The 27,124-nt window shown below is 32.2% G+C and overlaps 1 protein-coding gene across 1 annotated transcript in view; it reads right to left on the bottom strand.

The window, feature by feature from the left end:
- Window positions 1-5,384: 5,384 nt before the first annotated feature.
- LOC129227260 (fasciclin-1-like) overlaps window positions 5,385-27,124 on the bottom strand; it is a 373,831-nt gene continuing 352,091 nt past the window's right edge. The window contains exons 8-14 of the mRNA XM_054861777.1: window positions 22,781-22,937; window positions 21,367-21,499; window positions 19,520-19,667; window positions 16,149-16,320; window positions 12,275-12,392; window positions 8,237-8,272; window positions 5,385-5,587 (exon numbers count right to left, since the gene is read on the bottom strand). Of these exons, the coding sequence (XP_054717752.1) occupies window positions 5,385-5,587; window positions 8,237-8,272; window positions 12,275-12,392; window positions 16,149-16,320; window positions 19,520-19,667; window positions 21,367-21,499; window positions 22,781-22,937 (967 nt within the window). The remainder of the gene's footprint in view (window positions 5,588-8,236; window positions 8,273-12,274; window positions 12,393-16,148; window positions 16,321-19,519; window positions 19,668-21,366; window positions 21,500-22,780; window positions 22,938-27,124) is intronic.

Raw genomic sequence — 27,124 nt, 5'->3', positions numbered from 1 at the left:
TTTATTTTTTATTAAGAGGGCATTAATGAATTTTCAGCGTTCATCCTATTCATACCCGTCGTCTTTTATGTTAAAATTAAGAGTTCCGTATCAATTAAGTTTAGCAATCAGATAAAATAAATAAATAAATAAAATAAAGAGTGGGGAGGGGGAATGTGTTTTGGGAAAAAAATGAAATATTTCATTTCAATGCATAATTAATTCGATAACAAGACTTTTAAATTACTTTTGCTTTAATGAGTATTTTACAGCATTTTGAAAAATAGAGTGCTATCTTCAACATTTTTAAAGGTTTGGAATATCAACCATTTGTGGGCATACTAATTTTTTTTTTTCTCAAACGTTAAATTGATTCAAAGAATCTGAACAAATAGAACTGGTATTAAATAACTTGCATAAAATTATCCATCAACATACTCAGGAGCCGTTTTTCGCCGAACTGTGAGGTACGGTTAACCTTTTTATTACCCTATGCCATAAATTCAAATACGTAATAATTTTAAATGCCAAGTTCAAACTCTCAAATAACCTAGAGCAAAATTTGAACATATAGAAATGAAAATAAATACTTTAAAAACAATTTCGTTCATGAAGATTGACTTTCGTAACTGTTGCTACATAACGGATATATTTGACCATGAAATTCATTAATTGTTTCATAGAGTAATTTCATTAAAACGATTTTTTTCACAGACATTTTAGACAGCATTTTTGCAATGTAAATTAACGCGTTTTGCTTCAGGCGCGCTTGTAGCATCTTGCCATCTTTATTAATAAAAATTAGTTTTCTTTTTTCTGTAACCAGAAAGCTTATCATATTTTAACCTCGGTCTCATAAACTTTGATAAAATAAAAAGCTATAATTCATATTTTATTATATAAATAATTATGTATTTTGCTTATTATTTATCATTACTTTACTAAAATAGTCTTCTTTTTTTTAAATGAAGTTTAGTTACACGTAAAAATAAAGGACTTTTTAAGAATTTCCGCTTTGTTCAATGCTTATATAGTTTTTTACTATTCAACGTTAGTCAACTGAAAAACTGATGAAGGAATAAATATGCTTGAAAGTTAAGTAAATAAAAGCATATAAAAGTACATAATATACTTAACCTTCTCTAAAAATATTTAACTGTTTATTGAAGTGTCCGTGAAACCATATCAAATGCTTGCGAGTTTAACGGGGATGTTAACAAAATGTTTAATAAAAAAAAATAGACTCCAAATGCATGTATAATTTCATTTGCATTACTGAAAACTTTTATAAAAGTAAACCAATTTATTTAGGAAGTTTTTCCATAAGTTGATATGCGAATGATTACAAATAAAATAAAAATAACTTTGAAGTAAAATTTAATAATTAATTTAGAATTTATAATTCCACAAAATTTTAACAATGGGCTTTTTTTTTTTTGCAATTCTATTTAAGTTATTTTTCACTCAATAGACATTCCCAGCTTTAATTTAGGATGACCTAATTTTTATTCTCGTTAAATTATATCGAGATTTTAATGAAATTTTTCAATTAACAGTTGTAAGGTGGATTTTTTAAACCCTGCAAACAACGCGATAAATTATTTTTTATTTTGTTTTTTGCCAAGGGCATATTTTATGTTTCCACGACGCCAACTGAAAACAACTCATTCATATTTCCGCATGGTTGTCTTCATAGACACGCTTTTGAGACACAGTTTACTGCGTCATCGTTCTTTACCTGAATTTTGATTGGGACTAAAATATTAACATCGCTTACGTAACTTAATTTATAGGCCTAAGCAAATACGTCAGATATAACTGAAGAAACACATTATATTGAATCAAAAAGATCATTCACAAAATCAGCATTACGATAACTCACGTTTGTAAAAATCAGAATAAGTGCTCCCAAAAAGCAACACAGAAGTCTAGACTCATGAAACTTTCTCAAATAAATAATGTTCTTGATTGCAACTAATAAAAAATATCACCAGTGGCGACACCTGGAGCGAGAACAGAGAAACTTAGAGCGATGAAATTGGGCACGGGGACGAGATATGGCTACTTTACACTAAATGTAGCTCATAAAATTGTAGCCATCGATTGCTTTTATGCCATACGAACTATTTTTGACATTATTATCGCCGTCTAAGTTCTGCAAGAATATTATTGAACACATGTGCATTACAAGTTATTGGACAAGATTAAAAATAACTGTGAATTTCAATGAATGCAATTTAATTTTTCTATTGCGTAATTAAATTTTTCTTTGCTAGCAAGTTTTAAATCCTATTGTATAAATTAATTTCTATCCACTTTTGCTTTTTGTACAAGTTCTTCATTAATTGTGGAAAGATTAACCTTTTATAAGTGACCATACTTTTTTATTTCTTTTAATGTCATTTTATAATTACAGAAAGCAAATGTATGTGTCTTCTCAATCCAGAGAGGAATTGGTTTTAAAAAATATATTTCAATAATTTCTCTTCTCAAAATAAGTTTCCAATTTGTGAGCAAAAAAAATAATTTAACAGAAAATAAATAAAACAACCTAAAAACGAAATCATAATGAAATTATTGAAGAAAAACAATTAACTAGTTTTTATACACATTATTTCATTTATATTAAGTTTAATCACTTAAATGCTTCTCTGTTGAGATACTTCAAAAAAAAAAAAAAAAAAAACCCACATAAATGAATAAATCGTAAAAATTTAAATAGTCCTTCGTTGAAACTTTAAACTACAGCTTGTCAGTCAAGTATTAAATTTTTAATTTGTGATATAGAGGAAAAAATAATTATAGAAACTTATTTTTTTTTTGCAATTAATAAATATTAAATTACGATCAATAATTTAAATTGATTGTTAGTTAAGTGAAATGATAACTATTACGTTCAGAATACAGTTAGTATCTATTGAAAAGCAATTCTAACTGTACTACATAGCTGAAAAGGGTAAATCTTAAGAACCCGAAGCAAAAAAAAATAAAAAAGTAAAAAAAATTGTATTTAAGTTTTGGGTTTGAAAAACTTACAGGAAAAGGAAGTAAATTTTAAATTTATCATGAAAATTTCATTTTACTGGAATTCAAAGTTACTTGAACTAACATTTATTGTTCTCGCATTTGTGAATGTGTACGTTGAAAAACCAGAATTAAGCCCTATTCTTGAAAAAATTGGTAGAATATCACTTCGGATTGAAGGCATTACTCTGCCCTTAAATTGTCTATACAGGTGTGGTTTGAGAAAGAAAGTATGACGTCAATCCGAAATGGAATTATTCCTCACGGGAGCCAGAATAAGCATCATAAGTATAGTTGTGTATATCTTTAAACAATGTACTAAGAAATGTTTAATAAACTTCGAAGCTGCCACCAAAGTGAGGCTTTTTCACCACTTTTGAATGTGTCTTGAAGATTCACTCATGTTATAACAAGTATGGAAAAAATTATCTGGGCAGCACAAGTTTTTAATATTTTTAGTATAAGGCTAACTCAGATAATGAGTCCTTCGTACTGAACAAATTCATTGACATTGTAAGGTTTGAAAGCGTATCAAACGCAGAAATACATCTTTACAAAACAAAACTGCTTCTCTGACACACGAAAAAAAGGCTTAGCTTGTTTACAATGGTCCTCTCATCGCAGCCATAATGTGTCTCGTCATACAGCCACACATTGGTCAAACAACAACATCCAAGCATATATATATATATATATATATGTATACCGTCGGGTTTTCCAAACATTATATATCAGTGCGCTGCAAGCAATTTATCAAACATGTACGAATTTCATCTATAACCTTTATACTCTTTTTATACATAATATATTGATCTAACATGGGCAGAAGAAGCCATGTTAAATTACAAATAACACTCAATATTTCAATTTTTCATTAACAATTTTAATTTTTTCGTCTGCAAAAATGTTGAAAAGAAATTAAAAAAAAAAAAACATTGTGGCGATGATTGTGTGTGATGCAATGTTAAAATTAATATAATCGACATATGACACTAAAACGAATAACGGGCCTACAATAGTTATGGCAACAAGATCTCGGATTCACCAACGCAATCGTCAGAGTTTCAGCATGCAATCCAAAATAGATATGTCTACTGTTAAGAAATCTTTACCTAACTTTACCAGAAAAATTCGCTCGGCACACTATTTTGCTTGCGTGTCCAAGAAATGGACTGCATGGTGTTAAGAAATACTATCATCAGACAATTGGAAAACTCTTACCAAGCTCACTTTTGGCAACGTTTTCAAATGGACATCTGAATTTCGTGAAACGAGCCTTACTGATTCTTTTCACACAACATTGCCACAATGCTTAAAATAGGACGTTGCTTATAATATGTTTATGATACATTAAAAAATAACAGAAATAGAACTTTCATTTACAGTTCAGTCTTTTGATCTTTAAAATAATTTAAGTACTTCTTGATTTTCACGGATCCACTGATGAAACGCCAAATCATCTTAAATAACAGCAAAAATTAGCCAGACGAAGAGCAACCATAACCAGTTGGCTTCCATTTGTCAAAGTTGACGAACTGCTTAAGCAACTCTACCGTAACGTCATTTTAATAGCGTTGACCGTGTAAATCAAGTAGTAACTATCTTCTGAAACAAAGTATTTATCTTAGTTTACAAATATAAACTGTCAAATATCTCGTATTCTTAACAAACTTCTCTCCTGCATCTCGTGTCAGAATTTTCCAAGAGCCAGCTGATTTTCCTCCAAGTATCTACATATAGCTAAGAATTATCTTATCCTACAAAACATATAATTTATAGATAATAAAATAAGTATACCTCAGTTAGGCTTTTTTGGCTGTAATCTGACTCATTTTAGCTTCTATGTAAACCTGCAGCGATTGCATAATTTAAATCCGCAGCATTCTAGAAATATGGACTGAATACAGTTTCATTCTTCACTTTGTAACAACTTTTTCTGGGGTTCAAAATTTTGTTTTTCAAAGTATTGTTAATTTAAAGTTATTTCATAATCGGACAACTTAAAGAATCTGGACGATTCAGTATAACTATCCAAACTTGCTCACAATATTTTTTTGCCGTTATGTCTTTATATATCTATTTGCAAGCATTTGCTATCCTGAATTAGGGTTCTCCCAAGTGCATATTCTCTCACCACCAACAAACAGTAAATTACAATTTGAGTCTTTTGTGTCTAGAGTCTTGTATGTAACAGTTTTATGACTGTGGCATCCAGTAACAACATGAATGTCATGACTTTGGAGCATGCGCAGTTCACGGCAGTGTCTCAGTCTGAAGGTCGGTAACTCGACTCGATTTCTCATACAAACATATTCTCCGGAGCAGTCTCTGTTCCCAGTACTTTCTAATTCTCTGCTCGAATTATAACTCTGTGCTGGCCTTCAGAAAAACATGACTAGTGAAATAAAAGTGAGAACAAGGGGTAAGTAACCGGTACGGTGTGTGACGTAGGGGGCGCTTGACTTCGTAAGGTCACGCCTCTTCATCATCACTCTGTCTATAACGTGCATCACGCCGTTGACAGCTTGGACATCTGGGCGGATAATTCGAGCCTGTAGCCCCTCCCACTCCAGCAGAAGTTCACCTGTAAAATAGTAATTTCTTGATTAGATAATTATGATTTTATACAAGTGGTTGATGAAGTAACTATTTTATGACGTTAAATCATCGAGGAACATGGGTAAGTAGAGTGCAAAGCTAGTAGTCAGGTGACTGCTTAAATCGTATAGCGCGCAAGATGGCTGATACTCTCAGATATAATTGCACGTTTTTACTGTTGTTGACGTACCGTTTTAGGGAGGCTCAAAAAGTAAAATAAAATTCATTCATAGCTCAAAGAATAAATCTAGTTTTACTGGTCAATTTACGGCACTTTAGATTACTTATAAACAAGAATTTATAGATTCAGCAACTGTTTAACATTAACAAGAAATTATTCGTTTCCTTTAAATGGTATTTTTCTTCCACACTGTTTGTATGATACTAATAAGGTATTTATTTTGTGAGTTATTATCTTTCTTGTGGACTGTGAGTAAAAACAAAATCGTATCATCTTTAGATTCTGCGAAGTTTTTTGTCAACTTTTGTTACAGTTTTATTCCAGAAAGCAATTCAGTTTGAACAATTTTCTTATTGTGCTGCTATTTAAGCATCAATTTCTACTTTCGATGAAATATGTACTTTTTGATTTTCAATTTTTCAAATCTGTTTTTCATCAGCTATCCTGATTTATAATAGGGCAGCCGAAAGATTTTTTTGGGATTTTCTCAAGATCGCCAGATAAACATAGTGGGGATACCTTGCATCTTTTCGAGTACCTCCACCAAATTTAAGCCCTTTACCTAGGACCGTGCGTTTGGACAGTCCATTAGATTAGTAAAAAAAAAGCGAATCAGAAATATTGTAGCGCGTCATATTAAGATAAGGTGTGTAAATTACTAGTAAAAAAGTGAATATTTAGAAAACCTGAGAATTTCAGCGTAAATTAAAGGAGTGGGAATGTTACAAAGATTTTTCATAGTTTTTGCTAACAGTTAAACCGCGGAAGTATTTTATTTTTACAATTATAACTATTTTTATTGCTTTTGGCAACAATTAAAAGACAACTGTGTCATTTCCGTTACACAAAAAGTTGTGGATGAGAATTTCATAGCACTCGCATAAAAAGTTTCACTTAAAAGTAATCGGAATAGTGACAGATCATAGGACTTTTGGCACATCAGATTTAACGTTGGCGAATTCCGCATGTACTTCATTGGTCTTTATTGTTTCTGGCATTGGCCATTGAATCCTACGTCTCCGAGTTCGATTCGCTAATTGCTTGACTCTCTATAGTCTGTGTAATTTTTATACAGAAACAAATTTCTTCCATTTGAAAGTTTGTCGTCAGCATCATGGACTGAGCAAAAAGCCTGTTCCGTGCTTGGCATGTTGGTCTGCCCCGGTTTCAATTGTATTTTTGCCTCTGATAGAAGGTAGCTCTCGGAAAACTTCCCTGTTTCATACGTAGGATATCGTTATCAATGAGGCATTCGCTAGTTTTTATTAGTTACATTAGTAATACTACCATATAAGTTATAGGATAAAAAAAAACTATTTCTCATGTTTCATGATAATTTAAAAACGTTAATTTGACTGTATATCAGAGCTATCTTATTGGTCATTTTTGCTTGAATGCTGATAACATCGTAAGAAGAAAAAAGTATTAGTTTCATATACGTACTACGATCCAAAAAATCGAGGACAAGTTGTATAATACCTTAGCCTGTATAGTTCATATCACCGTAGTACATTAAACTTCAATATACCTTGAGCGACCAACATTCGTATAACTTTTGGAAGCACTCCTGGAAGTCTTTTTTCGCAAGCTCCTGTAAGGTCTCCTGCGATGCAGCTTTAACTTCATCGTTGTGAGGAAAGCGACTTCAATGTTGATAATGAACACTTCAATTGGATGTTAAACAGATAACACCACGTTTCGTCAGCGTCGTGTGACTTTTACCTATTTGCAGCAGCGGGAAAACATTTGCAGGGATGCAGCATTGCAGCATTCTTTCGGTAAATGAAGTTAAAGCTTCTAAGGAAGCCTTACAGGAGGTTGAGAAAAATGGCTTCCAGAAGTGATTCTAAAAGTTATAACGAATGTGGGCTGAAGTATATTGTCGCACAAGGTATTTTAAAGTAATGTATTTCAGTGATGTCAACCATACCAGGGTGAGATTTTTACAACTTGTCCCCAAACTTTTAGATCGTAGCTCATAGCAGGAGTCGAATCTGCGCAAACATAATTGATGAAACATATACACAAAACTACACACAAATAGTTTGAATTATTTTCATCAAAAATACACATCGCTCAGTAAACATGTGACTCACGTATGTGCACAGGTACACGGTTACAATAAATCCAATATGACAAAAAAAATCTGGGAAACAAATTTACATTTGTGAATTTTATCAAATGCGAATTTAATATTTTGTTGGAATAAGATTTCTTTTCATCACAGAAGTTATGTTTGCAGGAATTTGAAGGAGTTTTCAAAACGTTGATCAACACATATACTTTTCAATTTTTAGGCAAGCATTTTTGAAGTATAAAAATGCAGATTTCCTTCTCAATATTACAAAAGTAAGTATGTCGACCTGATTTATATTTTAACTTATTACACATTTCTACATGGAACATCTAACACTGCATTCATAAAAAGCATTGACATGCAGAAAATATACTTACCTAAAGGAGGCAAGCCCCCTGAAATATTTCTCTTTCCTAGGTGCAGCAGAAAGAGAAGTGAAATAAGAAAAACATATTTAAAATGCAGGCAGGCAGGCACAGGCACATCCAATTCAAGACATTTCGGGGGAAATAAAAAAACAACACACTTACATTTAAATTATACTATTTACTCTAGATTTGTCAGGTTTGCACTAATAAAAATCATTAAAATTACGTGCATATTATATGAATACTAAAAGCAGCATAATGTCTGTTAAATTGTCACATAGTTTGTTAGCACAATAGAACAGAGAAGTACTTTTAACATCACAAACAATATAGTTGAAGAACAAAAACCATCTGATTCAGCATGATCCCCGCACTACTTCTTTTTACGTGTATTAAATGATCGATGCTTTATAATAACTCAAAAGAGCGGATGCGGGTACTCATATACACGCATTAGAAGCAATAACTCTTAAATGAATAGCTTTGTGGACTTTTTCCTGCACATCCTCATATATATATATATATATATATATATATATATATATATATATATATATATATATATATATATATATATATATATATATATATATATATATATATATATATATATATATATAATTGCAAGTTGTTGAAAAATATTGAGACTACAAATTTAAAAATTCTTCCAGGGGGGAGGGGAAGGGACAACCCAAATTACCGCCTCAGGTGTCACCTATGCTAAGTACGCCACTGCAAACATACAAACGTACATGCAGACGTCAAGAAAAATCTTGTTATGATTAAATTTAGGGTTAGTCAAAATGGATATAAGTGATGTTCATAGGTTCTAAGGCTCATATGCAAGCACAGAGGAGAACAAAAAGAATACTCGGGGATGAGTAAAATGGAAGTTTATGCATGAATTTAAATCGAACATAATTCTCAATTTGCAGTACGTCTTTTACTATGTAGAATTAAAATAAGTTTGCAAGAAATCAGATACTGTCAATTTATAATAAGTCTGATGCTGCTACTTTTTCTTTTAGTGATGTGCTTCTTTTCAAAAGAATTTTCATTGGAAGGGTAGTAGTTCATATTCACCCCCACTTTATTTTATCAGTCTGAAATCAGTCATGTAATCTCTGCTTTGAATTGTCAGTAATTATCTTGTAAATGCATTGTTGTAAATAGGATTTTTTTTCATTTATTTATTTATTTTTTAATATTTAATTTCATGAATCGTTTCATTCATATTGCTAATTTCAGAAAAATCAAGTTTTTGCGGATATTTTGTAACATTACGCTTAATTACATTACGGAGAAGACAAAACACATCTTAATAGAAAATATACTCAAGATACTACATTTATAAAATATAAATTTCTAAAATATACAACATTATAAATAATTAAATATATTCAACAAAACATTTTTAAGGGTTACATGCTATGACATATAATGTTAAAAATGATAAGATGCGTGAGATATAACAATGGATAGCGGTGCAAGTACAATACATGCAAATCATCGTCATACAAAACATTTAACATATACTGCAAATGCTCATGCAGGATTTATATAGAACATAATATATCTTCAATATTATACGTTAAAAACTGGAATGCTGATGCTACTTTAGAGACATTACGTAAGTGGTGATATGTCTAACACGAAATATTTCTTAGTTTTAACTTTCACTCTTTTTGATTTTCGTCTTTTTCTTGATGTATTTTTGTTTTGAATCGTATTTAAATGACATGAACATTTGTAATTGCGAAAAACAAACTTTTAAATGTGCTTATTGTTGTAGGTACATTAAGGATACAGATGAAGCAATATCCATTAAAGGTACCATAAATGCAATCATCATACTTCGTCAAACTAAGCTCTGTTATGGGTTTTAAAATAAAACAGAATCGCCGGTTCATTTCAAAATCGCGATTTATTTTCAGTAACAAGGTTACTGCAAATGAAAATTCTCATTGGTATAAAAAACAATGCGAAACTCTTAAGTGAAGTAGTTATAAACGATTTGTCTCCTATCATTAAAACTTCTTAGCGTGCTTCTGGCTCGAGTGAAAAATGTATATGCGTATAAGATAATTTATTACTAAACATTTAGTTAAAATTCAAAAATGATTATAATTCGAAAAGACCGAACACTGTAAAAATATTCCGAAACGTTACTGGTTATTTCCGTGGAACGTTTCGGGATTTCAGAGGATTTCACCTATTTCCCCGCAAAATCAAATATCTTCGCAAAAAAGTTTCCTGAATTGCTGAAAGATGCACGAATGCAGACTTTTCACTGGTGTGAAAAATAATTTTTGCTACCAGTTTAAAGGTTGACTGAGCGTGTTTATTTAGTGTATAGGCTTCAGTCTATTTACGGCCCGTCCGGATTGACTATGCTCCCAACGGGAGCAAATAAGTCACTGGATAGCTGCAGCTTTCCGAGGCAGGAATTGCAGGCAAGGAATATGTTTGGTCCTTGCTAACAATCATTCGTGTTGCTTTAGCCATGGTTGCGCTAATGCTTCCGGAGCTTTCTTGGTAAACCAGGAAGGTTCTAATCAAATACATTAAACCTATTCATTTTTTGTAGAAGGTTTACGACTGGCTTTAACAGAGGATATTTCCCAGTACTTCAGGAAGGTTACTGAGTTTTAGCGGAAAACTTTCCTGGTTTTTGCGAGATATGTTACTGGCAGAAAGTGGGCACATCAGCTGCCTATTATTTTCCAGAAGCGTTTCTGAATCGTTTTTACAGTGAAGAGAACATCAGGATTGTTTATACCAACGCATACATATCCTTCACTTTTTTCATGAATTATTCTTTAATAATTTGTTTTGTTTTCATCAAAAAGGACAAAATATTGTATGTCCAAACAAATAGTTTCATTGTAAGTTTGACGAAACATGGTGGCAATAAATTAAATGGAAAAATATCACGAAAATTAAAAATGCGACTGCTGAAAGGTAGTGTTCATAAGGGAAATGGACTTAATCAAATGATTCATATACTGAAGATCATTTTCCTTGGTCTAATCATTTTTAATTTCAACTTTATTTCATTTTGGAGAATTGTCTTGAATTTTACATTTGCTCGTATCTAATGGAATGAGCAACACAGTTCGTCGTTTTCCTAAGTTGTAGAGCGGAATTGAATAATTTATTGTATTTTTTTATTTCCACGAGATATTCTACAAACTTGAAAAAGCTAATTTACGATCTCGTTTGATCATATAAGTAGATATAGAATACTAATATGATTAGTATTTTTCACTAACGCTAAAACAGTTTCATTTAATTTGCATAGAGTTTCAAAATCTCATGAATCCAAAAAGCAAACTACTAAATAATGTAAATGCAGCATTAGAGAATTAATAGCATTGTTCACTCAATTATGCATAGGGGATTGGTTATTTAATCAGACTGTTAAGAAATGTAACACAATTTCGTCTCTAAACAGCTCTGTCTTCCCTTAAAGTATCAAAAATGGTACATACAACGTTTGCTGTGAATTGCTGAGTCTCAGGTTGACAACATTTCCAGATTTTGCAACATTTATCTCATGTTCAGAATATCCTCCAGAGGGGCTAAAAAGTTTATTGAAATCCCAATCGTCATACGTTACTGTTCGAATCTTTGAAGGCTTATAAAACCGGTTTTCCCTTTAAGGATAAAAAATCATACTTGCATTGTTTGCCGTGAATTGTTGAGTCTCAGGTGGACAACCAGATTTCTAAAAATTACCTCATATTCAAAACACATTCACAAGATAGGAAAAGAAAATATTTAAATCACAATCGTTTCAGAAATTGTATGTTACTCTTGGGATCTTTGAAGACTTATAAACCTGTTTTCTCCTCTAGGATTAAAAACCGTACAAACAACGTTTAGCGTGAATTGTTGAGTCTCAGGTTGACAACCTTTTCAGATTTCTGAGAATTACCTTATACTCAAAATATTCACAAGAAATAATAAAAAATTTTTTTTTGAAGAAGTTTAGTTTCAATAGCCATACGTTACTTTTGGTGTCGTTGAAGACTTATGAAAACGTACCTTTGTTTGTTAATGAATGAATGACCTTGAAATGACCGTGCACCATCTGAATCTCGCTTGTTCTCTCCAAATCAGAAGAACGTAGCTCTCTTCCCACCACTAAGTGGCGATCAAGTATCTGAAAGTATTTCACATAGTACTTACTTCAAGGAATAATGGCGGGTAGTAATTTAAAGTGGAATACAATCTCTGAATTTCAATTTAAAGTCCTATAAACTGGTACATTTACTTAGATTTTTTTTAATCAATGAATGTGAAATAATAAGAGCTTAAAGTTTTCCAGGTACAACACTTTATTACTATTTTTTTCACTTTTTCCCATAAGTTGACAGATTAAACATTTATAACTTTTTCCACACAGTACCATATAAAAACTTTGAAATTTTTCCCACACAATGTATGGTAAAAATTTAAATTTTCCCCACCCAATACCATGGCATTTTTTAAATGATTTTCCCAAATCAAAATCCATTAAGAATTTTATAATTTTTCCCGCACAATACCATGTTTTTTTTCTTTTTTTTAAAATATTTCTCGCACAGCTCCATGTTAAAAAAGGTATAACTGTCTCAGGCGATATCACGTAAAAAATTAATTTTTTTCCCACCCAATATATAAGATTAAGCAAAATGCTTGGGCTAAGTATTGCACCTAATCGCTTTAATTATCTACTGAGCTGCTGTAATCTCAATTCGTGAGAAATTGGACAACATGTTGTCCTAAAAGTATTTAACTAAAGGAAGGGTTAGGGAAATTTGAATTCTACTCTCTACTGTAATACTTTAAATTCAGCAATTATTGTGATCCTGCTTCACTGCACTAATTCAAGGATTTCCTCTGGATTACGTAGCATAATTCCTCTCATTCACGTAATTTATGACTATACCACCTAGCATGGATTCCAATGAAGCTTAAATTTGCTGCTACCTGATGATGCTGTACAATATATTGCAGATAATATCCTAATTTGAATTCGCCATCGGATTTGTAGAGCATTCTAGCATTATGAGTTTTGCTACAATATCTCTAGTTTAGGTTAAATCGTACTTACACAGTACCCGTTCGAATGTACAAGAAATGTGTCATTGCTTGAGATTCGAAATACGATTTTGTAATTAATTTGTTGTACTTAAAAAATATACAAAAGGCATTTTTAGAGGAACTTATGAAGTTTTGACTGTAAGCAATGTCCTCATTTCTCATCCGGAATCTTTATTACAAGTATACACTTCTAAGCACAACCCTTAGCACATTTAAAAAAAAAATGCAACTTTTCGCTACTTTTGAACTTGATCGCACCCATAGATGCATTTGTTAGAAAACGTTCAGCAAAAATATATGAAGTAGTGAGAAGCAAAGGGATGCAAGTGGCAAAATTAAAAATTTGGAGGTAACCAGTACACATGGTAGGTGAACCTCTCCTCTGTCTCGGGGCAGGAGATTGTACTAGTAACCCTGGTAGGTGATGCTGTATAGCATGTTAAAAAAAAAAAAAAATAATGAAAGCCTACCTACAATCTGATATTTAAACAAGTTTTACTCGAAACTTAAGGTAGTCCATTTGCATCCCTTTGCTTCTCACTGCCTCATATGAGAACTTACTGCAAGTCTCTTAATAGACGTATGACGAGTAATTATACAGAATATAAGAAAAAAATCTTCAGAGACTTTCAAAAAGGGGAGAACTAAGAAAATAACAAAACATCATGAAGAAATGACATCGGAAAATTAACCGATTATATTTTTTTTCATCTTAATCAATTTACCGAAATAGACTCAGTATTTTGTAACTTTACAGAAAAATCCGTGCCTCAGAGCCAGAAGGAGGTAAGTCCAAAACTTCCGATTTTCACAGTTTATTAGTGTGTAGAAGCTTATCCCGCATCTAGCTCTGTGAACGTAACTCTTAAAAAGAAATCCTTTTCAGTTTTTCACCAGGGTCAAAAGAGCGCGCGTCCCATCCTTTGTGCATGCGCCAGATAAAAGTTTTTCCCCTCTACTGTAAAACTATCATAATTTGGCGTACGTACCTCTTGCTCTGAGGTACAGAAATAATGAACTGCTAATTGCCTTTTTGCTTAGGTGGAAATTTAGAATATAGTAGACCCTCGTTTTACGGAGGGAGGGGGGGGTTACGTTCCACGGTAATGCCGCGTAAATCGAAACCTAATCCTAGTGTTAAAATAAGGGTTTGGTTCCGTAGATAACAAAATACTTCAGAGCATTAACGCATCCATGATCACTTGCGTCACATTTCCATGATAGAATCTTCCTTCACTAACAAATCAAAAAAATCATTTCTATTGTCTAGGAATGGCTCAAAATTTTGAATGTGAATGTTTTTGGTTGTGCGTTACGACGTCGGTATCCTCGTTGGTTTTGGCCTCCTTTGTCACTCCTAAAAGCTCTTCTTCCAGTGAGTTCTGAACTGAGTGAGTTTAATAACTTTACTTCTGGAAAAAGCTCTAGAACCAATCGCATAAAATGTCTCCAGTGGCCCAAGCTCGATTATTAGCACACAAAAATGCAGTTAATTACGCGTATTTTGCAATCTTTAGGAGTTTGGATTTTTAAAAATTTATCTGTTTGCATTGCCGCATCCGCGTAAAAACGAAACTAATCCGCGTAGAATAAAACAAACGTGTCAAATCTTAAACTGCGTATAATCAAAACCGCGTAAAATAAACCCGTGTAAAACGAGGGTCTGCTGTATAGTTTTATGACAAAAGCACTTTTGAGAATGTTGATCATAGTATTTTCCTTCGCAATGTTATTTATGTATAACTCGAAGTAAAATTCATAAAACGTTTCCGCCTACCTTGGTACACTACTTGAACTGTCCCCTCGGTATCAAAACGATCACAAGATAGTCGAAAACTAGAACTACACAAGTATATTTCTCAAATTTGGTAAATAGAAATCGGAAGCGACAGTATTTGATGATTTCTTTTTGTTTGGTTACTTTTGGCTGTTTTCTATTAATGATTTATTGATTTGTCGCAGGTGCCGTGAAAATCACGAACAACCTTTAAATTTCTAAGCTTTCAATTGTGCCTTGTTTGTGAATACGTAATATTTCAGGAAAAAGTTGACTTAATGTCACCTAATATAAAACATTATTCAACAAATATTAATTAAGATACCCGTAACTTTTTTTGTTCATTATTATTATTTTCATTATTTACTTTTATTTTTATTTTTTTACAAAATAAAAAACAGAATGAAAAAAAAAAAGCATTGCATTTTTGGGCTGTTTAAAAGATGTAAATTTTAAAATGGCATTTATATTTTGTTGAATGTGAATTTAATTGTGAAAAAGATAAAAATTTTCAGCTCAGGGATCGATAGACACATGTGAAGAAATTTTGCGAATGGCTGAGAGATTTTTTTTTTTTTTAATCCTTTTTTTTTACCGAATTGAAATAATTTTAAATAAATACATATAAAAAAATAAATAAATATTTTATCAAAACTGTATTTATTGTTAAAGAACTGTAAACCAAAAAGATTTAAATGTTAATAATAAGATATATATATTTATTTATTACAATAGTTACTGAAGTAAAAAGCGTTGCTGAAAAGTCATAGAAAACATCGAAAATTAATTAAAAAGTTCACATTATTGATATCATTCCGGATATTATTTGTGTTATTATTATGATGGATTATTAGCATTATTATTAATTTGCATTATTATTATGTTTGAAACAAAATTTTATTTACTTGAACGTGCAACTTTCTCTGCGGACCACTTCCGTTCCGCCGGACCGCCGATAGAGGATCGCTGGTACGAGAATGACCACCATACTTATTTTAAACTTCAGTTTGGGAAAAAAATTCAAACATTAAAAAATGTGCAGTGCTACTGAATTACCTTATGAACATGATAAGGGAACGACCCCATTGTCAATTGCTTGTATTCAGTGGCCATTTCCGTCCGCAGCTGTTCCCATGCTTCGTCTCCAGGGACAAAGAAAGTAAAACGCTTCTCATTTCCGTTCAGGATGGAGCCCCAGTCGTCTTGCTCGCACAGTTGAGAAGTTATTCTGGAAAGAACAATGCAACGAAATTGTCATCATTTTTTCTCTTTAATTTCCTGGAGGGGAGCCTAACTCTGAGCGGAAAATGTAAGAAAGAAGTTGTTTTCAATATAACCTTTAAAAAATCTTGCAACTGTCATCGGAAGCTTCGCACCTCAGTTATTACCTTAGCTCTGTCACACTTTTTTCAACGCATTTCACCTAGCTATATTGTAATAAGTAGGGGAAGCTGTTGTACCCACGGACAAAATTTACTTTTCAATTTTTGCTGGTCTCTGGGAATGGATAATCGATCGGTAAAAGTTTCTGGCAGAATCTACAACTTATCATTTTCTTTAGCAATTTTTGTCAGGTGAAAATCTCAAAGCTTTCACCTTCAAAACTGCTTTCTTAAAAAGGATCTTTTTTGTCCGTGGGTACATCACCTCGTTCACCCCGCGGACAGGTGCCTTTGTACCCATGGACATATAAAAAGTAATATTATAAATAGATCTGAGGAACTTAATTATACTCAATACATTTTCATATGCCATTTCATATTGAAATACTTCAAACATCCATTGAAAATAACATTAAGCAAAATATCCAACAGAAATTAAACTTTGAAAATTAACCGAAAGTTTTTTTTTTTTCCTTTTTTAAAGTTTTCCTCAATTTTTAACATCAGTGAACTGATTTAAAAAAAATATTACTCTTAAGAAAGTTAATGATGTTATGAATAATTAATACGTTTTTAAACAAAAAATTAACTAGATTCATGATAGTATGGCTCTCTATGTACCTACATAATAACTTCAATTTACATTCAAATTGAAGCTTTTAACAAAATTAATCCACTAAAAAAAACTCAGTTTAGATTAAACAAACAAAAATCTAGAAAAGTCGACTTCAAATAAAAACAGGTGGGATTGACGGCCTGTAGATCCTACAACAGGTGGGGGTTACTTCAACACTATATCTTCAAGCCCTACTTCAAATTCATCATCATTGTTGAAAGCAAATTTCGCACGTTGATGACAAAGCACCATTTTGAGGTTCTTTACATTGTAAGAAGACTCAGGTGTGACCCAAGGAGACTAAAAATTGCCGTCCATGTGTACACATAGCTATGTGTTCTTGAGTACAAAGGTACGCCATTTTGGTTTTGTAAGCCAGTCACATCGACAAGACCACAGTTTCACAACATTAAAAATAAGAAACAAAACCTTCAAAACATAGGAAAACATGATACCTACAACCAAAAATGAATAATACCTTGTATTATTCATTCAATTGCTCATGTCGTCCACCCACGAAGGACGAAAAAAAAAAAAGAAATTGCTCATGTATTTTTTTGATTAGATCCTACTAAAACCGAAAAAATGGGATAAAATCTTAAATGTTCGATTGATGGCGTTGAAACTTCCTGGGATTCGGAGAGGGCTGTGACACAAACGTTGAGCCACATTTAGGATCTCTCAAGACGATACCCGGAATTTCCCGACCAAGTAGGTACAACCGTCCGTGGGTACAGCAGCTTCCCCTACAGACATTTGACAATAAATAAATCTTGTCTTATAATAAAAAATAAGTTACAAGTGTAATTAAAATAACTTAGAGCACTTTCGATTAAGGCCTACAATCAGTATAAAAGTCAGTTGTTCTTTTTATCCGAAACTTGATTTCTTTAATTATTATTCAGTCTATTTTGTTCAGGGTGCCGGTTTTTTTTTTATGAGCAGTATTTATATCCGCAAATTAGGATTGTTTATAACTGCCGATACATGTTTTCACATAAATACGATCGGAGTTGCACTAAACATTATATTATTATTAGAAATGGGTGGGACGTTTCGGGATGTCACACGTTTTCACATCTTTCCCCGTAAAATAAAGTATCTTCGAAAAAAAGTTTCTGAATTGCTACAAGTTACACGAATACAGACTTTTCACTGTTGTGAAAAGGTGTCTTTTGCTAGAAGTTTAATGATGGAATGAAGGTGTTTATTAAATGTATAGGCTGTAGTTCGCTAAAGCGCTGTCCAGATTGACTAAACCACAATATGAGAGAATTAGTCACTGGATCGCCGCAGGAATTGCAGGCAAGGGGGCTGTTTGATTCTTACTATGCAATTCACGCATAGTTTTGGCTTGGTGCGGGGGCGAGAGATTTCCCAATTCTTTAAAAAGTTTCAAGGATAATTTCAGAAAGGTTACTGACTTTTAGCGGAAAACGTTTCTGGCTTTTGCAAGATTTTTTTCTAACAGAAATTGGGCACATCAGCTGCCTATTATGTTCCAGGAACGTTTCTGAATCGTTTTTACAGTGTGACTCAAAATATCATCTCTTGGGTTTTGCCAAATTAGATGACTGGTTTTCGGGCTCATCGACTCAACTATTATCCTCATAAAGTTGTGGATCTCAGTTGCTTTGTTACTGTGTGCTGTGTATGGTGAAAACAGAATTTCAACAAAAATGTGGGATGTTACACTGTAGAAACGAGTCAGAAACGTTTCTGGAAAATAATGGGCAGCTGATGTGCCAAATTTCTACCAGTAACATATCTTGCAAAAACCAGGAACTTTTTCTGTTAATATTCAGTAACCTTTCTGAAATTATCTCGGAAACCTCCTTAAAAATTCAGAAATCTTCCCTTTTGAAGCCAGTCGTGTCTCTGGAACTTTAGAATAAGCTTTGGTAGGTATGATGTAGTAGCTTGGTCCCTTCCTGATTTATTAAGGAAGTTCCATAAGCAGTATTGCAAACATGGCCAAAGCTGAGCCAGAATTGCAAGCGGGTAGCGAGAATTTTACTCGAATGCAATTCTTGCAATGCAGCGTAGTCCATACTTATTCGCTCCCTCTGGAAGCTTATAATCAGCATGAACGGGCCGTAAGTAACCTGAAGCCGATTCACTTTATAAATACGAAAAGTTAGTCTTTAAACTGGGAGCTAAAAATGTTTTTTTCACCAGTGAGAAGTATGCATTCGAGCACTTTCAGCTATTCAGGAAACTTTTTTCGCAATGATACTTGATTTTTCCAGGAAGTGGATAAAAACCATTGAAATCCCGACACGTTACACTGAAATACTCAGTAACGTTTCGGAATTTTTTTACAGTGTACGCATACGTTTCGGACAAAATTTATTACCTATTTCGGGACTTAAATATAATGTTTGGAAACTCGAAGAGTCGAATCTTTGCAAAGGAAACACTTATCTTACCTCATATCAGGATCAGACTGGAGCTTCATGTACACGGTCTGGTATGGCATGCCAAGCAAGCGGTCTATTACGTGGACCATTCCGTCTACTGCTCCAATATCTGATTGCACGGCTGCGGCTTTGACCCCTACGCCATCAACAGTAAGCGCTGCCAAAAGAAGATTGTGTTACCGAATAGAATCCGCAAAAAAATGTTATTACTTTTTGCATGTTATAAAATTAATCTTAATAACATAATTGCAAAAGCAACATTTCTCGCTTTCAATGCACAGGTATTTTTCATTTCCACGTGTAGATTTTTAGATAATGTTAATCTTAGCAAAACATATTTTGAAATGATTTTTGAGCAATCACATTGCTTATTGTTCTCATTTGACGGTTTTGAATTCCTATGATTTTATTTTCCCCCCACCTCCCTCTGCAGCACCACCGTCCAGGACCCCTCCCGATGCTGCTCCTTTAGCGAAAACCATCTCCAGGTTGCGTCCATACCACACACGCATACATACACACACCTGCATATACATACACATACTGCTGCAAGCACACAAACACACACGCACACCTACACACACACACACACACTCATGCCTGCACACAGACACAAACACACACGCGTACATACACATACCTATACACACATACACACACACACACACACTCGTGATTGCGAAAAACATAATTTGAATTTACGAAGTCAAAATTTAAATTAATTATTTATTTTGTTTTAAATATTTATTCATGTGAACAAAACAATATACAGGGTGTTTCAGTTAACTGTTTCGGTACTTCTAAGGGGGGTAGGATGCATCATAACGATTTGAAATCGTATAGAACTGCTGGGTCGGAAATGCTTACCTGAAGCGGTGATGAACACCGAAGCAACATAAAGAAAAGAGAGCGTAAGGGAAACATCGGTTTGATAATAAACGTAAAAAAGCAACAGCTACATGAGTCCAAGGTTTTTTCAACCGGCTACAATGCACACCTCACATCTTTGGCGCGTGGAACTCAGAACAGTCTGGAATACTCCTGGCATATCTCAAATTTCTCGGGTCGAGACTGTATTTTCGACCCCACATTGATTTCGAGTCGTCACAATGCGTCTTAGGATTTCTGAAACACCTTAAATATTTTACTCCGTAATGTTTGCACCTTCTGCTTACGAAAACTAACAGGTAAACAGATAATTGATATGTTAAAAGAAATGTATTTTTTTTTAACTTTTTTTAATTTCTTGCTGCCCCCATTGACAAACAGTGCTAGATAAGGTCCATGACGCCATACACAATCAAAAAATCCAACACTGTAAGAGGTTTGTCTGCTAAATCCTGTTTGGAGAGCCCAAGGCACGCGAGAATGTGTTCAGGTGAAACCTACTTAAGAGAACAGTTGGTACAAATTTCAAAGCTCATGGATCCCTCAGAAATGTTCCGTGATATTTATAACATTCTAGAATTAAAGAAAAAGATAGGAAGTACTGAAGGAAAGGAAAGAGAGGAAATCAAATCCGCTAACAAAGTACATTAAACAAAAATATTTGCATGTAAAGTTTTGTAAATAAAAGGCTATAGTTTGTATTAAAGCGTTGTAAAAAAGACAAATTTCATTCAAACCGGACTTAATAAACATATGGATTGTACATTCACCAACAGATATAATTTACTTAACCCATGAATAATATTTGTAATTACTAAAAGTGTAATCACCTGGCAATATAAAATAAGAATGCAAATGTGATTAATGTATAAATTATAATATAAGAAAAAACCATGCTAAAATTATTTTTTACAGCATTAATTTTCGAATAAGGATTTTAGAATCTTTACACAGAGCAGAACTTTTACTTTTATTTTTTTCATCTCCCAGTATCCGGAAGTACAGGCTGTTTCTGTTGTCTGCAGACAAGAAATCTTTATGACGTCCATACATGACGTCATCAGTCGATATACTTTTCATCACTAGGTGGAGCTTTAGGAGCTAATGGGAAAGAAAACCAAAATGAGTCGTCAATGAAAGAAAACTCAAGACACATACAAACAAAACAGCAGCTCATTTCTATACAGTTTCAAACAAATTGATTTAAAATTTATAAGCTCTTTGAATTTTTTCTTTAAATATTTATTCGCTGAGAAATCGTTGCATAAAATTTGATTAAAATCAGAGAAAAGAACAAATACGAAATATAAATCAGCTTTGGAAAAAGAAGTTGTTTCAGGAAAAAGAGAACTAATTCTTTCCAGGCATGATTTATTTATAAATATTATTTTAAGACACATCTCGAGAGGCTGTTTATTTTATTCTATGATGAAAAAGTTTTATTAATAATTATGACTTAAAAATAACATTTAAGAAGCTTCTGTAGATTTCAACTGCAACTTGTTTTTCAGATTACCTATTTTTAAAAACATATGTAAAAATACATTTTGTCATTACTTAAATTAAATCTCATATGCAAAATTTCACTAAAATGAAACAAAACATTAGGAACATTTCAAGAATTTAAGAATATTTTTTTCGTGCAATTTCTTATTGCAGCTAACAGTACATTAATGGACAAAAACATGTTTTTAACTATGCATTTTTTTATATTTTTATTTTATTTTATCATTTTTTTTTGTGACGAGCTTGAAAATTTTACTTTCAGAATTTTGTGTAAACCTGTTGTTTACACAAACCAGCTTACATTTTTTTTGTAAAATAAATAAATAAATATATATATATATATATATATATATATATATATATATGTGTGTGTGTGTATGTGTATGGCTATAAATGAAAGAAAGTGAAGTCGCGTTTCTTTCCGACTTCCTACATTACTAAACTAGCCAAGTCTTTTCATCAGCTTTGGCCGTTAATTCATATTTTTAAACTATCTAATAAAATGCAATGTAATATTTTAATTTAGTTAGATACCCATTTAGTTAAACGTAAATAGAAAAGCATATAAGATTATCTAAAACAAAAAAGGGGCATTTGCTCTTCCAAAAGTATTTTCGACCAATAATGAACAAGCAAAAAGTCATTTTCTCTTCTTATACTGTTTTGTTTAAAAGTATTATGCATCCATTAACTATAAATTCATCTCTTATAAAAAATCCCCATTTTGATATTTTCCTAACAATGCAACAATTTCTCACAGAACAATTTGCATTAATGATATTATTTTAGTGGTATAATAAAAATAATTCAATCAAACGATTAATTTCCTAACTATTATCATCGTTGTATTCTTTGTACACTTGGAAAATTTCTTACATTGGTTATTGCTGTTATGTTTGTTTTTATTTGATGAACAGCTTCAGCTGGTAATTGGCGGATAGCTTCATTTGACGGTGCAAATAGCGTTTTTTCTTGAGAGTTCATTAGTATGTCTTTAAAATCAGGTGCGTAGTTGACCAGTTCTAGAAATTCCCTAAAAGAAAAATAGTATAACTAAGGAGAGCGTTATATAACAGTTGCATTAAATTAAAGATGATTTGGACATAAATATTTATAAATAAACGTTTACTGATTATACTACTTTGGAAAACATAAAAAAAATAAATTCTAAAAAATGTTTTGATATTATTTTAATGTTTTAAATAAGTATTTCTCTATGTTTTCATCTGATACGCCAACGACAATAAAAATTAGAGATTATTTTTTTATTTATTTTTTTTATTTTTTATTTTACCGAAAGCTTTATTTCTTCGCAGGTTGCTACAAGGTTAGAACAGAAGATAACATACTTCTTAAATCGCAATCCATTTAGTTATACAGGGTGTTCCGTTTTAACCTGAAAGACCTTTATTTTTCAACCGTTAGTCCTAGATGCATACTTCCAGTTGCAAAAATGTTCAAAATCAGATGCAGGGTTAAAATATTGAAATTTGAAGCAAAAATAAAAATGAGACAAAAAATACAAAATTTAACTTTTCATATGGGCCCCAGGACCCCTAACTTATGTTTAGGGAAATAGTTCCCATTGAAAAATAATTCTAACCCAAAAAATTTGAAATTAGTACGACCAATATTCACCGAGATATGAAACGCAACGTTTTGTGCCGTACACCACTTTTCACTGGTCGTCAATAACACCTTTTGGGGAAAAATATAGTTGTTAACAAATGTTTAAAAAACATATGTATGCATAGAGTGTATTTTTTCAAATTGTTCGAGGTTTTGTTGTGTGTTTTTGTGTATCACGGCATAACATCTGCATTTATTTTTGAATAGCACTAAAAAATATAAATACCTTGTTTCTCTTACTTTGACGACCTGTCATTCTTCTGAAAGAGCGATAAGTTCTAATCTCATCTTCTGTATGGTCCCTTAAAACTTTGAAATTGAATATCTCCTTGAGTTTCGGTCGCACAAATGTCAGATTTTTTGTGTCTGTAAGTTTTCAATGGATATTATTTCTCTAAATATACGTTAGGGGACCTAGAGCCCGTATAAAAAGTTAAATTTTGTATTTTTTGACTCATTTTTATTTTTGCTTCAAACTTTCAAAACCTTAACTCCGCATATGAGCTTTAACATTTTTGCAATTGGAAGTGTGGATCTAGGACTAACGGTTGCCAAAATAAAGGTGTTTCACTTTAAAACGGAACACCCTGTAAAACTAGAAACTTCATTTACAGAACGGTTGTCTTCATTTTAGTTTTAGTTAAAAAATATGATCTTCCCGTGTTTGATTTCTTTAACCGAAACCTTAGGTGCATTCGCGTTCTTTAATTTTGTATCAAAAAACTATATTCGCTAAAATTGAACGTCAATTTTAAAATGTATCTGCATATTGTTACAAAACTATCAGAAGGTAATACTATTTTAGACACGTTACTTAGAGGCCGTTGTACTTAGGATCTGGCGTGGTCATAAAATCCAGTCTTTTTTCTTGAGTTTGTAATAAATACAAGATTTTCTATAAAATATTCAAAATTTGTTGTTATTTTATTTTGCATTAATAAAGAACACGTTGAAGTGAGTTTGTGGAAGGAAAAAATATTTTGAATAGTCTTAAGATTTTTTTTATTTTTCGCAAGTATTTATGAACTGGGGTGCGGTAGGGAAATCATAGTTTTAAAAAAAAATAAAAAAAAAACTGAATAATGTTAAAACATCATAATAAACCCATGTTTTAAACACTCAACACACCTACCTCTTTTGAAGACATTAAATTTTTTTGAATACATCACAAATTTGTAATCATCAGATACGGTCAGAAGTTGTCTCACCGAGAATTTCAATCATGTTTGTCTTTTCGATTTCAACAGTGTCATCAGGAAAGTTGTTGCCATTGTGAAAGTTGTTGTCATCAGTTGTTGCTATTGTTTGTCTTGTCATAATTTTGCCCAAGGTTTAAATGAAGACATTGATGATAGCATTTATACAGAATTAAAATGACAAAGTATGTAGTACGAAAATATTATTTCTTAAAAGAGTTCAGCAAAAGTGTTATTTTATATTTTAAAAAAATCTCTTTTTTGTCTCACGTTTACTTATTTCTTCAATGCATACTAAATACCTTATAAGTTAAGATTATTTCAATTTAAAAGAAGAATATATATGTAATGCTAAAAAAATATGACCATTTTACCCAATCTTACTAAAGTTGCTCTAAAATGTTACATAAAATTAACCCAGATTAGGTGTTATTCAGGTTATTTTCTTGAGACATGTGGAAGGGTCAATCAAATGAAAACTGTAATGAGCAAAACTTCACAAAGAAGGTAAAAGAGGTTTTCCAATTAAAAAATGCTTCAAAGGCAAACAAAATGTTTTTTCCACCAATTAAAGCATTATCAACCAGCCATTATCTATCTTTTGAATTCGAAACATAATTCATTTATTAAAATCTAAAATAAAAAGTTTACCCTCCATCTTCTATTTATTTCAAAGTTACAGTCTGTCATTTTATATACGACTACTTTACCTCACTACAGTGAAACCTGTGAATAACGAATCTGTCTATTACGATAACCTGTCTATAACAATATGTTTTTTTTTTTTTTTTGGCCCCAGCAAAATGTCTGCATGAATAATCAAATTGTCTATAATGATAAGGTATCTATTACGATATTTTTTTAGGTCCCAACAGTATCGCTGTAGACAGGTTTTACTTATATCCTACTAAGTTATTAGAGTACGGATGGTTTTACTACGGTTTCTAGTCTTGTAAGAGGAATTCAATTTTTTCTATTCCTTCTAGGTATCGTCATTTTCTTTGTTGTGTTGGGAAAAATTCACTGCATCGACTGGTGTATTACAGAATAAAAACCAAGAAAAGTACGTTGGTTAGAATTAAACCAAATGATCAATTGAAAATATTAACTATTTATTAAAAGTGTCGAGGACTGCTTATTTTAGGAAAATTGTGCTTCTGAAAGTTTTTTAAAATGTCATGGATTATTTTATTTTCAAAAATCAAAAACTTCGTCAAATGCATTATTAATTATGACATTTATTCCAAATAACATTTTGTAGAGATTGCCACGAAAACACAAAAGTAACTGAAAATCGGAGATAAAAACGCTCTGAAATATTCTGAAGTTTGTGTCTTAAAACACATATGTTTAATGGCAGGTAGCTAAATGAAAACCGATAGAATTATTTCATTCAAAAGTTTTCACTTTCTTAGTCATCCTATTCTGCGACGTCAGCAAATGTAACGTTTGAAAAGCTGGCCTTTTAATTCTGCTTGAGTGGCAACGGAGCTGAACATGTCATTTTAACTTCAGTTCTTGTCGTTGAGGAAACTTCCTCGCAAAGAGTAAAGCTCTTAGCGGAATACTTAAAAGGTTTCAAAAATATATACTTAGATGAATATATTTTTATGAGCTTAAATTCGATGCTTTAAAAACTTGATCACGCCATGTTCTTTAGAATTTAAGTGTGATGGAATTTCTTCGTGATCAAATAGTTTACACGGCACAACAGTGCTCTTATGAATAAGTTTAGACTTTTAATAAACATTCATTCTATATCAACGGTGTGCCCTTATAAATGGTTCCAAAACATTGTTCAGTACTTTAGATTTGATTATTTACATAAGTTTTCGATACGAGTTTCATGTGTTCTACGTTTTTTATTTGTATAATTCCAAGAAAGAAAATAATAATAATCATACTTAAGTTTAAGCTTATGGATACTGCTATTTATGACGGTAAATGTGTCAACAATAAAATGTTGGAAGTACGAACTGAGTTTATTGATAGTAAAAATAATATAAAGGACACACTTATCTAACAGGGTGGGGTGCAAGAACTTCTTTTTTTGAAAATGAAATAAAACAATTTGCACGCCTAAAAACTCTTTATTATTATCTTTTTCCTGTCATACATAATGGGAGATTATGCTTTACACTGTTTTGAAAATAATAACTTGTAAGTGAGTCCCTCCATTGTCAATACACTGATTCAATTGAACTTAAAAGTTTTGGCCAACTCTTTGGAACATGTCCACCGGTACATCGGCAGTTTCGGATCGGATGCGGTTCTTTAGGTCCTCCAGAGTTCGTGGACGATCGTTAGAAACCCGCGACTTCAGATAACTACAAGGAGCGTGCAGGCCAGTTTAAGTACCCTTAGATCGAGCGGCTGTTAGACAAATACTCCTTAA

The sequence above is a fragment of the Uloborus diversus genome, chromosome 8, assembly GCF_026930045.1.
Source record: "Uloborus diversus isolate 005 chromosome 8, Udiv.v.3.1, whole genome shotgun sequence".
NCBI lineage: Eukaryota > Metazoa > Arthropoda > Arachnida > Araneae > Uloboridae > Uloborus > Uloborus diversus.
This window is presented reverse-complemented; position numbering and strand designations above follow the sequence as displayed.